The sequence below is a fragment of the Rhodnius prolixus genome, unplaced genomic scaffold, assembly GCF_049639745.1.
Source record: "Rhodnius prolixus isolate KJV_2025 unplaced genomic scaffold, Rpr scaffold_7, whole genome shotgun sequence".
NCBI classification, from domain to species: domain Eukaryota; kingdom Metazoa; phylum Arthropoda; class Insecta; order Hemiptera; family Reduviidae; genus Rhodnius; species Rhodnius prolixus.
The window spans coordinates 665,139-679,718 of record NW_027411582.1 but is presented as its reverse complement, the minus strand read 5'-3'; the positions used below and the strand labels follow the sequence as shown (position 1 = coordinate 679,718).

At 35.1% G+C, this 14,580-nt stretch overlaps 1 protein-coding gene across 2 annotated transcripts; it reads left to right on the top strand.

Moving 5' to 3' along the window:
- The first annotated feature begins 189 nt into the window (after positions 1-189).
- LOC141446631 (aldehyde dehydrogenase, mitochondrial-like) lies at positions 190-11,014 on the top strand. Of its 2 annotated transcripts, none has more exons than XR_012453798.1 (9): positions 190-330; positions 1,184-1,288; positions 2,344-2,484; positions 3,919-4,165; positions 4,247-4,431; positions 5,784-6,071; positions 6,488-6,652; positions 7,802-7,962; positions 10,731-11,014. XR_012453798.1 is itself a non-coding variant. In XM_074113216.1 (9 exons), the coding sequence occupies exons 1-9, from the start codon at positions 220-222 to the stop codon at positions 10,876-10,878; spliced, it is 1,548 nt and encodes a 515-aa protein (XP_073969317.1). In that variant the 5' UTR covers positions 190-219; the 3' UTR covers positions 10,879-11,014. The 2 variants fall into 2 exon arrangements, 1 of the variants encoding a protein (XP_073969317.1); XM_074113216.1 differs by having other exon boundaries at positions 7,805-7,962.
- The last annotated feature ends 3,566 nt before the right edge of the window (positions 11,015-14,580 follow it).

Genomic DNA, 14,580 nt, shown 5'->3' with positions numbered 1-14,580 from the left:
AAAATCAACTGTGTACAACACCACAACAGCGGCTAGAATGAGAATTAAAGCCGGCAGAGGTTACCGTTCGCGATCCTGTAGTCGCCTATTAGCATCAGTACTTTTTACACCTCGTTTAAGACGAACCGGGGTACTTACTTTCCGATACATTTAATTAAGTCATCTTATAAAACAATAGTAGTTTTAACTTCTGTTTTCTAGTTTGGAAAATTATGAACTATGTTGAAAAAACTTTGTACCAAAGTTTTTTCACCAAATAACAGATTCGGTTTCAGATTTGTTTCATCTTTACCTAAACCAGAGATCAAACCTAAAATTAGACAAACTTGGGTAAGTTAATCTATTTCACCTTTTATGTAGTTTTGTATGTGTCATTCTATTTTTTCTGATAAAATTGAATTTAAAGTCTTCTCTTTAAAACTGGCGTTTTTGTTTTTAAGACCGTCTTAAATACTAGAAATACTTTATTTTGGCTTTCAAAACTCGTCAGGGCCTTTCTTTCCTTTGCTATTCAATTAACTTTTTCAAGAGGTTAATGGCAATGTTTCGGAACAAAGTACGGCAAGAATGTTTGCCCCTTTTAGTGGTTTCTATGATATAATACGGAAATGTTGAAAAATATGGCCATTAGAGAAAGACGAGTTTTTAAGACCATATTTCAGATTATGATATTCTATTAGCAGCTAAAATAATCGTTGTTTTCGCTGTTTACATGTTATCTTTTAACATCTGCTACTTTTTTTTTTAACACGGCATTTTACAAGCAAGCTATTGAAGATATTGTTCATGTTTAGGGCCAAAAACTAAATTTAAGCGCTGATAATGATAGCAAGCTTGTCAAAGCTGTGAATCTTAGCTGTAATAGTTGTTAAGCAAAAACTCACGAGATGTCTAATTTGATGTTTTATCTATTAAGTGTTACATTTTATGGAAAATTTTCTTTAAGAAATGAATTAGCAATTTTCCCCCCTTGTCAACCGTCTAAGAAGTCACACTTTTTATTCAAATATGTTTTATACGTATAATTTTCCACTTCAGTATTACAAAAATATATTTCAAACATAGTAAAATATATTTTTCTAAAACATGCTTAATATTAAGTTTCATTAATTACTCCTTATAAATATGTATGTTCATTATGGTAAATTTATGATTTCTTTTTATTTAATTAATATTTTCCAAGTTATTCATCAACAACGAATGGCTTCCTTCAACTTCTGGGAGTACTTTTGAGACGATAGATCCAGCTACAGGTCAAGTGATAACAGAAGTTAGCCGAGCGAATAAGGTATTGTAACTGTTAATAAAATAAATATTTGTTTAAATTTTCATATAAAGAGTTAAGTGTAAAATTTATTTATAGTTTGTTCTATTAAAATATGTTCTGTTATAGCTTGACTTTATAACTTGTGGTATATAGTAGTGTTATCGCGATAAAATTTCCAGATAAAATTCCAATATCCCCATGTGCCGTTGATTATTAAGGTTATAACCTTTAGGGTGCAGATAATAACATTCATATAACCTCCTATTTGATAAAAGTATGAATGCATTCAACTTTGCCTCGTCAATTAATCTCAACAAAGAGCTATGAACTTTTAATTTTGAAACTCTTAAATTGAAAATTTAATTTATTTTTGATGTATTAATTCAATTTCGATCATAAGGGGTTTTATCAGGAAAAATCTGGTGTAAACATTTACTTGCTTTCTCTCAATACAATTCTCAAGGTTCCAACTTTTTCATTTACTTCAAAGTCTGAATTTAATTCTCAAATCGGTGCGGTACAGGTAGAGAGAGGGGTGAAGAGGAAAATTATGTTTAGGAGAGGAGCCTCACATCGCTGGGCCGATTGAGCAGGCGTACGATTATGTACGATGTATATATGTATTTGATTCCCACTGTTATTACAAAGATTGTAAAACCTACATTATACAAAAATGACGCTTTAAGAAAACCTGTCCAATTCTTCCTTACGATTTGTTCGATAACATTTTTTCTAAAAAAAAACCAAAAAAGTTATCAATCTGATTACATGAAATATACTGACAAATTTTAAAGAAAACCATCGAGAGCCATTTACGAACAAATCTTATAAAAGAGATAACCAAAATTTTGGTTGTGGAACTTTCTTTAAAAGAGAAGTTTCTTCAGTTTATTAATTATTCCTTTAGCAGTATATAATTGATAGGAGCGCATGTTTCACTGAAACTGGGCAAGACCGCTTCTCCGCACCCTTGTGAGATTAATTTTCAAGGAAAAATGTTTCAAAGAGAAATTAGAATATCCTTTACGAGTAGTTACATGCAAAATTTATAGAATTGATTTGTATGATTTTTGCAGGACGATGTGGATATTGCAGTAAAGGCAGCACAAGATGCATTCAAATTAGGTTCACCATGGAGATCGATGGACGCTTCTCAAAGAGGTTTTCTATTAAACAAATTAGCTGATTTAATCACTAGAGATCACGTATACATTGCGGCAAGTGTATTTTAGTACAATAATAACTTTTTTGTTTTTGCAATATAATCTCTAATCGCAACTTGCCAAAGATATCTTGTAGAAACATGCCGATGCCAGCAATCAGCGAGGCCATCTCTTCTTGTAGAGTTAGTCTGTACAGAAGCACTCTAATAGTCATTGCTGAAGGAAAGACGCTTATTGTTGAGATCTCTTGTAGTTCGAGTAACTTCGACTTTTTATATGATCCAAGGTGACTCATAGTCATTTCGGGATCTCTAAGATCTAAAATTCTTATAAAGCCAATTAGTGATTGAAGGCCAGTTTATCAGGTAGGACACGTTCCTCTCCTGTTGTCTTGTTATCTTCAGGGAAACAATCGTGAGAAGTTCGTACAGAGGCCATAATATGACCTTTTACTTTAAATGATGGTCCTTATTAACTTACCTCTTCAGCTAAAAAACTCCAAAAGCTGCTAGTGGAAGGGAATTCGAGCCTTGAATCAGTTGCTATCCCTTGCCAACATACTAGTGCATAGCCTCTGCCAGTGACGGATACCCAAGTCCTCCAAAGATGGCTTCTAAAACTTAATAGCAAGTATTTCAATCTATAAAATAACTTTAAAAAATGTTAAAGGGTTTATGAAATGAGTCTAAATATGAGTCTTCGACCATCTCTGCAACCATTTTGGCGAATTTTAATAAAAACATAAACAGAAAATCGTACTTCATGGATGTAGGATTGAAAGGTTTTATTATATTTTATTTTATTTAGAAAAAAGTAACATAATGAGATTTTTTTTTTAAAGAAACACTTAGCGAAAATGAGAGAATATCATTTTCCAGGACGAATTTAGACAGCTAGTTTATTATTTAGAGAGTTTCACAAATACTGCAGAATAGAGAAAGGATTTAGACATTTTATCTTGATGGAAATGACAAGTAGTAAACTTGATTTATTGGAGGTTTTTTATATTCTGAAAAAAGTTATGTGTTTGGTTAGGTTAATAATTAATAAATTGTTAAATGAATGACTATAAAGCTTGATTTTCTGTAGAACTTTTTTGTAGTATGAAAACCAGTTAATTTATACGGTCCACTACAAAAGATAAATACGTGTAAGGAAAATTAAGAGATTTCTTGCGTGATGAGAGAATGATCACCCCTTTCTGAGAAGAAAAAGTAAGAAGTAAAAAAATTGGTTTAACAGTAAAAGGTTTTTTTTAAGTGTGAATGCGCCTTAAATTCGTAAAAGGCATGAAAATCTACTACCTGCTACCTTCAATAGAAATTGTTTATAATTTATGCCTCAAATTAGAACCTAAAATTCTTCCTATGATTAGAAACTAAAATATATCTATAATCTTATTCCAACTTTTTAGCATATTTAGCACTGAAAAAAGGCAAGCATTACGAGCCCCTACTCGTTTTAATTTAGTTTTACATTTCTTTGCAGAGCCTGGAAACACTGGACAATGGGAAACCGTTTTCCATGTCGTACACTGTTGATATTCCAGAGAGCGTAGATGTCCTGCGGTACTTCGCCGGCTGGGCCGACAAGAATCATGGTAAAACTATACCAGCTAATGGCGACTTCTTCTGCTATACTCGACATGAACCTGTGGGCGTTTGTGCTCAGATTATTCCATGGAATTTCCCGCTGTTGATGTGGGCCTGGAAAATAGGTCCCGCTTTGGCCGCTGGTAAAAAATTCTCTGAAAAATTCTGATACTATGAACAATTTTTATTATTAATAATTACAACTTGTATGCACATTTTTCTAGGTAATACTGTAGTGTTAAAGCCAGCTGAACAGACACCTTTAACAGCTTTGTACGCGGCGGAGTTATGTCGAGAAGCCGGTTTTCCTCCTGGTGTTGTGAACATTTTGCCAGGATTTGGAGATGCTGGTGAAGCTTTGGCCAACCACATGGGCGTGGACAAGGTGGCATTCACAGGATCTACTGAGGTTCCTAAGTATAACTTTAGTGGCTATTTTATCGTTAGGTTTTGCTACAGCTTTTCTGGCTAAGCAAAAATGATTCTGTGAAGAATGAATGTTAATCTATTTTAAAGATCGAGATCTAAAAGAGGATCAAGTATACAAAACTCACAACAGTTCAAAAGCATTTAACAACACCTTTGGTTCCAGAATACGCTGTTTCTTGTTGGTACGGCTATATTTTCACAGATCGCACTAACCTAAATTCTTTAGCGATCACATTCAACCCTAGAAATGCTTTGACTTTAACTTTTCTGTGACTTTGCAAGAATTGCCACATCATCGACGTAAACTTACATTGCAACTTCATTGTACTGGTTGCTAATAATGTTTGCTGATCATCTTTTATCAATCACTCCTAAACGGTGGCGTAACAAAGGAGTACCGAGGTGCTACTGGTGACCTAAGTCATTCTTGAGGGTACACCGCAAGATAGAATATTTGATTTTACAGCGTTTTGAATTAAGATAAAAATAATTATTAAGTTCAGTTATATCCCTGTTTGTTTTAATTTGTGCAAAAATCCTCAGCAGTCTTGGCTTTCTAAATGAGCCGTCGCCATTCAGCTGTATTCTATGCAGTCACTTCCCAATTCCTAACTCCCAGCTAGCTTCTTGCATCACCTTCTCCCCTATCAATCTTGGTCAACCAACTCTTCTGTTTTGATGGAATACTACTTCAATCACCTTCCTCGCCATCTCCGTCTTTCTCATTCTGGCCAAGTAGCCTGCCCAGCGCATTGTCTTCCTGGTAAGATGTTTCTGAGAACATCTGTTTTACGTGAGTAAATACATACATTCCTGGATCTTATGCTTCGCCAACCTGACACGTATTTTACCGAAAAGAATATTTTTCAAAGGCGCATTCTTTTGAAAAAGATAGATTCTTCCCATTTTTTTTTATTGCGAAGGTCTATTTTTGAATGGTATCATAATAGTGGTGCTTAGTAGAGCCGAGATTTCGCTTATCTCCGATTAGTTTACTTCTTTAGTGCTTCAACAACCTGAAATAATATTTTATGATGTTTCTATCCTCCGCCAATTTCAGCTCACGTATGAGGTCACCTCTGATCCATCTATTAATTCATAGGATTTATTGATGATAACCAACTTTATATGTTATCATTATTAATTTGTTTGAAGTACAGATAAAAGATAACATAATAAAATTTATTCGTTTATGTATTTATTATTCATGTCGAAACGTCCAAATTTTCAGCAAAAAATGGTGGTTCAACTATTAAGGGCGTTAGTGAATTTCATTTTATTTATCGCCAGCTCTACCAAACCTCTAATCAATTCACTAATCTGGGTGTGCAGGTTGGAAAAAAGATAAAGGAAGCAGCTGGGCGAACAAACTTGAAACGAGTGACCCTGGAACTCGGTGGCAAATCGCCAAATATTATTATGGACGACTGCGATCTGGACCAGGCTGTTGAAGGCGCTCATGACGGTACATTCTTCAACATGGGTCAAAACTGCTGTGCGGGTACGCGAGTCTACGTACATGAGAAGATCTACGATAAATTTATAGAAAAGAGTGCGGCCAGAACTAAACAACGGATTATTGGCAACCCTTTTGATTCAAACACAGAACAAGGTCCTCAGGTTAGTTAACCATAGTCAATTGCAGTGTCATATTTAATGAAAAACTAGGGTTTATTATGAGGAGCACTTTATTAGTTTTTCCTCTAAATTAGCTTTTCTCCATTGTGCTAATCCTAGACAATGTCTTACCAATTATTTAATTATAAAAAGAATCAAATATAGGAGCTAAATTCCAAATTACAGAGAATTGTAAGTGCCCTTATGGAATCTATTTTTTTATATTTTTTTTTTGTAAAACCGATTCACGATTTTTTTTGCTGACGTCATACTTGTTTCAGTAGAATGATTTTGAATTTGATTAATATTGAAATTAACTTACTTTTTTTTGTACGAAGTCGAAACTTCTTTTTAATTCTGAAGAGAATATTTTGTGTGTGAAACTACTTTAATAGAAAGTCGGGTGAATTTACTTACAGATAGACGAGGAACAGATGAACAAAATTCTTGGCTACATTGAAAGCGGCAAAGAACAGGGAGCTTGTTTGGTCACTGGCGGCAAGAGAGTCGGTGACAAAGGCTTTTTCGTCGAACCAACCATTTTCGCGGACGTCAAAGATGACATGATTATCGCCAGAGAAGAGGTGAATCTTTAAGTTACCAGTTATCTAAATATTCACAGAATTTGAAGCGATATTTCGCATCTAATTATGTTCCCTAATCTCTCACTAGAGATAATTCTGAGGGATTTAAAGTTCTGAGGTTCTTTCGAATGCGAAAAAGATATTACTTTTACTACTCAACAATAGAAAAATTCGATATCTAGCTTAGGCGCTACCGCAGAAACCGACAGATTGATTTTACAAAATCTGCCAAGATAATGTGTCATTTTACTGAATCATTTTTCGTTTTTGGAAGATTTCCTCGTAAGCGGTGTTAACGATTTCATAACTTTGTATGAAAACATTTATATATATAATTGTGGGGCATCGACTGCCACGGTCATTAGCGCCTTCTGCGTTTTATTACTTGGATTTCAATCAGTGATTTTTGGTAACATTTTTGAGTACATTGTATTTATAACACATTTAAGTATGAAATTTGTAATGTTATTTTCGAGAAAAGATTATCAGTCTTTGTAAAGTTCTCTGTAATTTTCGGGTACGGGGTTATTAGCGTGTACTTCTAAGTGGGAAATCCCCAAGTGGAACAATTTCTATTAGAAAAAATGTGAATAGTAAAGTATGAGCTTTCACCCTGTCAACCTAATGTGATGATGATACACCACGCCTAAAAAAATAGGCCAATATTGTCTGCAATAGATGTTAATGACGTGCGTCAAAAAAACTGATCTTGTGATTTCCCTGAATGTTTGTAAAAGTTGCAAATAAAATTTGTATGGCAGTAGGTGTATATGCTGGTGAGGAGAGTTATAGAAAAGGTTATCAGAATCGGAGACGTGGATGTAGAGAAACTTTAAAAGTATTCGATTTGTTGAATTTTGACCGTCAGCAGAAGAAACGGAAATTTGTTTTTCCGACTATGTTTTTTGTTTTTATCTATTTTATTTTAAACATCTTCATTCTGCGTCAAAACGCTCGCCTTTCCATGCTTTCTGAACATGTACTCGCATACAATTCCGCTAATAATATTTTGAATAATTTAAAAATCTCCCTTTTTTAGAGAGAGCAATAGTAGATTTTTAACGGCAAATTGGAGGTAATTTTTTCCTGCAGTGACAGTTTAATCTTCCTCTGCAACAATTATCTTCTTTCTTTTTTCTTTTTGTAAAGTAGATTTTTGGTCCAGTACAGCAGATACTAAAATTCAGCTCGGTAGAGGAAGTGATTGAACGAGCAAATGATTCAGACTATGGCCTAGCCGCTGGTTTGTTCTCCAAGAACATAGACACAGTGAACACAATCACCCAAGGACTTAGAGTGGGCACTGTTTGGTAAGTAGGCTCTTTAGACTGTATTATCTAATGTCAGGTTACATAGTTTTGTGCATGGGAACACTGTTATTCTTGAAAGTAGAATAGGACTAAAATGAAGCTTGCAGGTTCTTCACAGGTTCGCGCTGATATTAAGTACATCCAGTAGGAATATTTGCAAAAGTATACTTCACTATTAAGTTTAGTTCAAGTCAATCAGCATGCCTACCAGATAGGCAAATCCTGTGAAACAGCCCTCCATTGTTTAGTTAAGGAGCTGGAGGCCTCTGTGTTTTGCAAGGAGACGGCGTTGGGGGGTGTTTTTGGACATTGAGGGAGCATTCAGCAACACTTCCTACGGTTCTATTTACTTGGCAATGGAAAAGCATGGTATAGACTCCACAATCACAAGGTGGATTGGTAGCATGCTAATGTCAAGGAGAATTACAGCGACTCTCTTTGGGGAATCACTGGTGATAACGACCGTTAGGGGATGTCCGCAGGGAGGAGTATTATCTCCGCTCCTGCGGTGTATGGTCGTTAACGAGCTAATTGAGATGTTAGACCTCCGTGGGTTCACGGTCCTTGGCTACGCGGATGATATTTCCGTGGTAGTCAGGGGTAGGCACGAGATTATTGTTACTGAACTCATGCAGGAAGCACTCAAAATTATAGAAAGATGGTGCAGAAGAGTGGATCTCTCTGTGAACCCTTCTAAAACTACTCTGGTACCCTTTACTAGGAGAAGGGACAAGGAGAGCTACAGAAATCTTCGATTTTTTGATAAAATTCTGGATGTGTCAGGTGAAGTTAAGTATCTCGGTATTATCCTGGACTCTGGACTCATTTGGAAGGCACATCTGGATAAAGTCACACTCAAAGCCAAACAGGCTTTGTGTGGCATAACTAGGACCTGTGGGAAAACTTGGGGTCTGCGCCCAAAAATGGCTCTATACAAGAACAGTCATACCTATTATCACCTATGGAGCGGTGGTGTGGTGGAGGAAGACTGAGCAACAGAAGGCTCTTGCTAGAGTACAAAGGTTGGCCTGTATGTTAATTACAGGGGACTTTAGTAGTGCCCCAACTGCTTCGCTGGAGGTACTGCTGGGGTTGCCTCCGCTTCAGTTTGTTATTCAGGCAGAGGCAAGAGCTGGCGCGTATAGACTAGCGAGAAATGGACAATGGAGGCGCATTAGCTCCTCTATTGGACATATGAATATTACAGACAAGGTCGACTCAATTCCGGTCATAGACATGGTTGGGGACAGTGTCTGTCCTAAATACAGTTTTGAGACTCCATTTCAGGTGATTCTTAGATCGAGGACTGAATGGAGGATAAATTGGACAGAACAGTGCCAGAAGGAAGCCATGTGGTATACAGATGGCTCCAAGATGGCCTGTGGGACCGGAGCTGGAGTGTATAGGGCTAAACCTGAGGTACTTATTGAGAGTGCTCTTGGGAGATATGCCACCGTCTTTCAGGCCGAAGTCTTGGCTATAAAAACCTGTGCTGAGGAAAATCTGCGAAGGAATTTGAGGGATAGGGAGGTTCGCATCTTTTCGGACAGCCAGGCCGCGCTGAAGGCCATTGTCTCCTTCAGAACTACCTCTTCCCTGGTTTGGGAATGCAGAAAGGCCCTAGAACTACTGGCTCGGCACAATAAAGTTCGGTTAGAATGGGTGCCTGGTCATGCAGGGATTAAGGGGAATGAGACTGCTGATTTATTGGCCAGGAATGGAGCCAACACTCCTTTCATTGGCCCGTAGCCTGTCCTGGGGATCACCACGGGTGCAGTTCGTGAGGCTCTCAGAGATTGGATCTGGAGAGAACACGAAAAGAACTGGGTGATACTTCCTGGGGTTAAACACAGCAAGAGTGTTATGCCCTTGCTGTGCAAACATAGAACCAAAGAGACTTTGGGCTTGGGCAGGAATCAGATCACTCTGATTACGGGCCTATTCACAGGGCACGGTAGGTTCAGAAAGCACCTGCACAAATTAGGGCTTATTAGCTCGGAACCGTTGTGCAGATTGTGCCAGGAAGAGGAGGAAACGGCCTCTCACCTGCTATTCGATTGCGTCGCAATCGCGAGACTGCGCTACGACATCTTTGGGACTTTGAGACCAAAGGAGATTATAGCGCAGAAGGAACTGGTAGGGAAAGCCCTCAACCTTCTTAGAAGGGGAGGTTTCACCTACTAGATTTAGAGGGAAGGCACAATAAGCCTCTTGTGGCTGCGGTGCCGTGGGGTATTGGTCCCGTCCCGCCCGTCTAAATCTAATCTAATCTAAGTTTAGTTCAATAATCGTTATACAGACGAGTATAAAAATGTATTCATTTTTTGAGGCCTGTGATTTGAGGAACCCTCAGCTGATGCTCTGAAGTCTGACCATTCTAAAATTTTCTTAGTCTTCAGAATACTCCTGCGACCACTCAAATATCTATCATCGGCATTCAAACGTCATTACAAAAAGTTTCAATTGTGAAGGCACTAAATGATAAATTCTGACAAATTGAGTACTTGACTTCATAGGAGTTTTTATTTTTTGCTTTCGCCTGCCTAGTTGGTATCGATCTTGCTACTCTAATTACGACTAATCTATTGGCGGCACTTTGAAGGTTAGGTTGTTAGTGCGAATCAGTAGCTTCTAAACCAAACAGTGGTTGTGTCTCCTAATGGGGAAAAGGTAGAAATCTGCTTTTTGAAGAATGTTCAATACATATAAAAAATTTATCCTAATCCATTTCAAATATATATTTTAGTGATTGTTATGTTTTTATAAAGGGTTAATTGCTACAACTTCACTGTAAGCCAAGCACCATTTGGCGGCTACAAGATGTCTGGTAATGGTCGAGAACTAGGTGAATACGGTCTCCAGGCGTACACTGAAGTCAAGACCACATACGTTGCTTTGACAAAGAAGAATTCGTAAATGACTACTTAAATAAGGAACAAAAAACTAACAAACGAACAAAAATATTTATGGATTTTTCATGAATTTGCATTTTACCTTAAAAAGTTTTACTTGTAAAAATTTCTATTTTGAAAATATATTTTTTAACCTGAAATGATTTTAAAAGATTTTATTTTTGGAGAATTGCATACATTGTAGGATGGAGTGCAGCCCGTTCTTTTGGCAGACTAGCTACTTTTGGTAGGTGCTTAAGCACCTTGTAGGACCAGTGTATGAACCTTAACTGGATTTTTCCTCCAATATCTGGTGGTCGTAGGTCTCTGATGCTAAATTACCCAGACCTCAAGCTAATGAATGTTACGCTATCAAATTACCTTTATAGGGACACTAAGCTGATTAACGCTACTCTGTCTAGAAGCATTCTGAATCTACGTGCCCATTAAGGAGGCCTAGGTAGAGGAGCTTCATTTTTCCCTACGCTAATACGCATTTAAGGCCGTCTTCAGTTCTAGGTTTTATTTTATAAACTAGTGAAAAATAAACCATAATTGAGAACATAAATAGCTTAAACGATTATTCTGCTAATCTTCATTCTAATAATATTCCTATTTAGTTAGAACGATGAAATACCGTTTATCTATTAATAAGAAGGCAACTTGCACTTCTTCCACATCCCAACTAGAAACACAAAAACTGATATATTCAAATAGCATCAAGTGTTCATCATATACCTTTTTTTATTTTCATATTTCGAATTACTGTTCATTTTGAGAGATAAGATTTCTAGCTGAGAATTAGATTTCCATCAGTTTCTAAAGGACTCGTATCAGTGGAAAGAAGCTCAATGCAAAAAGGAAGTTAATAAGGGTTAATCCTCTACATCCGGGTTTGGCAACATTATATATTTGCTGGACATGCAGTAAAGCGGCAGTAGCTCGCAAGCAGTACGCCTCTCCAATATTTAACGTTTTTTATATTTTATTTTAGTATAATAATTTTTCTACAATAATTCACGTGTAGTTTGTAGCATTGGTAAAAATTTCGCTGCATTACATTACTAAGCGGCATATTGAGAAACAATTAAATTTCAACATCCCATATCTCACCCGTTGCTGCATCTCCAACGATACTTTTCTCAGCTTTAAAGAAGTATTTTTAAATGAGTGAAAATATATAGAGTTCTTTACATTACGAATTGAGATATTGCGACACAGAATTTGATTTTCATGTTGATCGTTTAATTCCAACATCCTACATCTCTCCAATGTTCATAGTTCTCTCTTGTTCAGTTTCGTTATTTTAATTGAGCAAAATTGCTTAAAGTTTTGATTATTACATAACAATATACTTTGGTTTAAAATTTGTGTGTGTAGTGTGATCGTTAAATTTCTACATGAAATATCTTTTCCTCAATGTTGAAATTTTTCCCGATTGTTAGAATGTAGGTACGGTATTCTTTAATTAATCAAAAGTATATTGAGTTCCGAACATTACGAATCAACAAGACCTTCTGTGATGAGAGGTCGTCTAGGTTTTACGTCCTACTTCTCTTCTAATTTTTTATATCTTAGAAGTTGTTTTGAATTGAGAATGAATGAAGGCTATGCTTTATCGTTCTCGAACTATTCGAGTTTTAATTCAAAAAGGATAAAACATAATTTACATATGGGCCTTTTCAGCTATTATTTCTGCTCAAGCTGGTGCAACGGGAAACTATTTGAAGTATTAAGTGTTCTCTAGAAAAGCACATAGACATAACTCTTTAACAAAAACTTACAGTTTAAAATGTTAAGTATAAGGGTTGATTAAACGCCAAAAGGTACACAAATCAGCTAGTAACCAACATTTCATTCATGCTTAGCTGATATAATTTAAGTAATTTTGCTGCATTAACTTTTTCTTCACATTTTTTTAGAAATTATTAGATGTCACTTTGCCTTATGCTTACGGTGACCATTATTTTTGTATCAAAAAACAGGACAAGGAGCAAAAAAAACCTTTAAAAAATATTAATACGTTTATTAACACGAGATCGGTTATTACAAAACAATGGCCATATAATATGGCCCATGTTCAACCGAAACTGAGCGACTACTTGCACTATACACTTGTTAATTAGTAACAAAATGTAAATAGTAACTCTTGTAAATAGAAAAAATAGTCAGTCTTTTAAAATTACAACAAAATTTTGTTTTAATGTCACATTCTTTAAAACTATACTAACGACAATAATATACAAATATATCTAATTTTCACAATATGAAGATCAGATCTTAACAAAATCATACATAAATCTTCGAAAAAATATTCATATTTTCATTAATTTCATTGAAAAACAGTAGGACAGCGTCTTAAAAAACAGTACTGTCCTGCCAAAAACAGTACGAATGGTCACCGTACTTATGCTGGCCATTTTCGTCTACAAAATATTTGTTCAAGTAGCACTGTACAATAATATCTATTAATCTATAATAATCAAACTATTAAAACTGTTAATTACAGGTTAGAAAGAAAACGTTATAAAAAATAATAAAAAAATATGAGGCTAAAAAATTCAAAACCTTTTTTTAAAAAATGCTTATATCAACATACATCAATGATTTTGTTTATTTTATTTTATTTATTTTTTTAAATCGTCGGTTTAAGTTCATTCTTCCATTAAAGTAATTGTTATTTTATGTAGTAGTCAAACGTTTATAATAATAGGTAATAATTATCTGGCTTTATCGCAAATAATATAGTTTCAATTACACTCTCAATGTAGCTGTTCTTCTCACAATGTTGTATATATGTAATATAAAATAAATAAGATATGCATATTTTTAGGGCAGTTAATTATTCCAGTATTTTGCTATAAGTAAAATTAGGGAGACTAAATTAAATTACAATTTATTCAGAAATGAATAATTGTTGAATAATCTACTTGTTATTAACTGTGAGTTATTTGTGCTCACGAATATTTCGGTAAGTCGAATTCAAGACTGAAATATTCTGTTAAATCCGTGATTCAAATTTAAACAGTAGCTGACTCTAACTTTGTTTTTCTCTACTTTAACATGAATGTATATGTGACTACTAAGAATAAAGGGCATATTAAAGATAAATCCAAAGAATAATTTGAAATGGAGTTAAAATAAAGTACCTATTTAAAAACGAAGATATAATATACATTTTATCATAATTATAACAAAATAATATTATGAATGATCTGGCCAGCATAAGGGTCTGTGACATCTAATAATTTCTAAAAAAATGTGAAGAAAAAGTTAATGCAGCAAAATTACTTAAATTATATCAGCTAAGCATGAATGAAATGTTGGTTACTAGCTGATTTGTGTACCTTTTGGCGTTTAATCAACCCTTATACTTAACATTTTAAACTGTAAGTTTTTGTTAAAGAGATTTTTGTACCTTTTGGATAGATTTTCATTTTTGTCTATTTTACAAAGTTACTTATCTGCTTCACAGATTTTTTTAAAATTTAGAATAAGCAATTCTATCATTATAACCTGATAAGGTGTTAAGTCGGACCATAACTATCATTGGAGAGATCTTTTTAAAGAATGATTATAGTTGCCATCCTCAATAACAATTTTTTTGAGAAAGCGTTTTGAATAAAATAGGAAGGTATTTGTACGTAAAAAGCAAAATTAAACTGCGATTTCAGTACTTCCTCTTAAGAGGAGTAAGAAAAATAAACTGCGATTACAGTACTTCTCC

Bases quoted from the DNA above. Each gene is read 5' to 3' on its own strand.
- LOC141446631 (XM_074113216.1), top strand. From the start codon at position 220: ATGTTGAAAAAACTTTGTACCAAAGTTTTTTCACCAAATAACAGATTC. The intron at 2,485-3,918 runs GCAAGTGTATTT...ATTTCTTTGCAG, and splicing joins GAGATCACGTATACATTGCG to AGCCTGGAAACACTGGACAA. The intron at 4,166-4,246 runs GTAAAAAATTCT...ACATTTTTCTAG, and splicing joins AGGTCCCGCTTTGGCCGCTG to GTAATACTGTAGTGTTAAAG.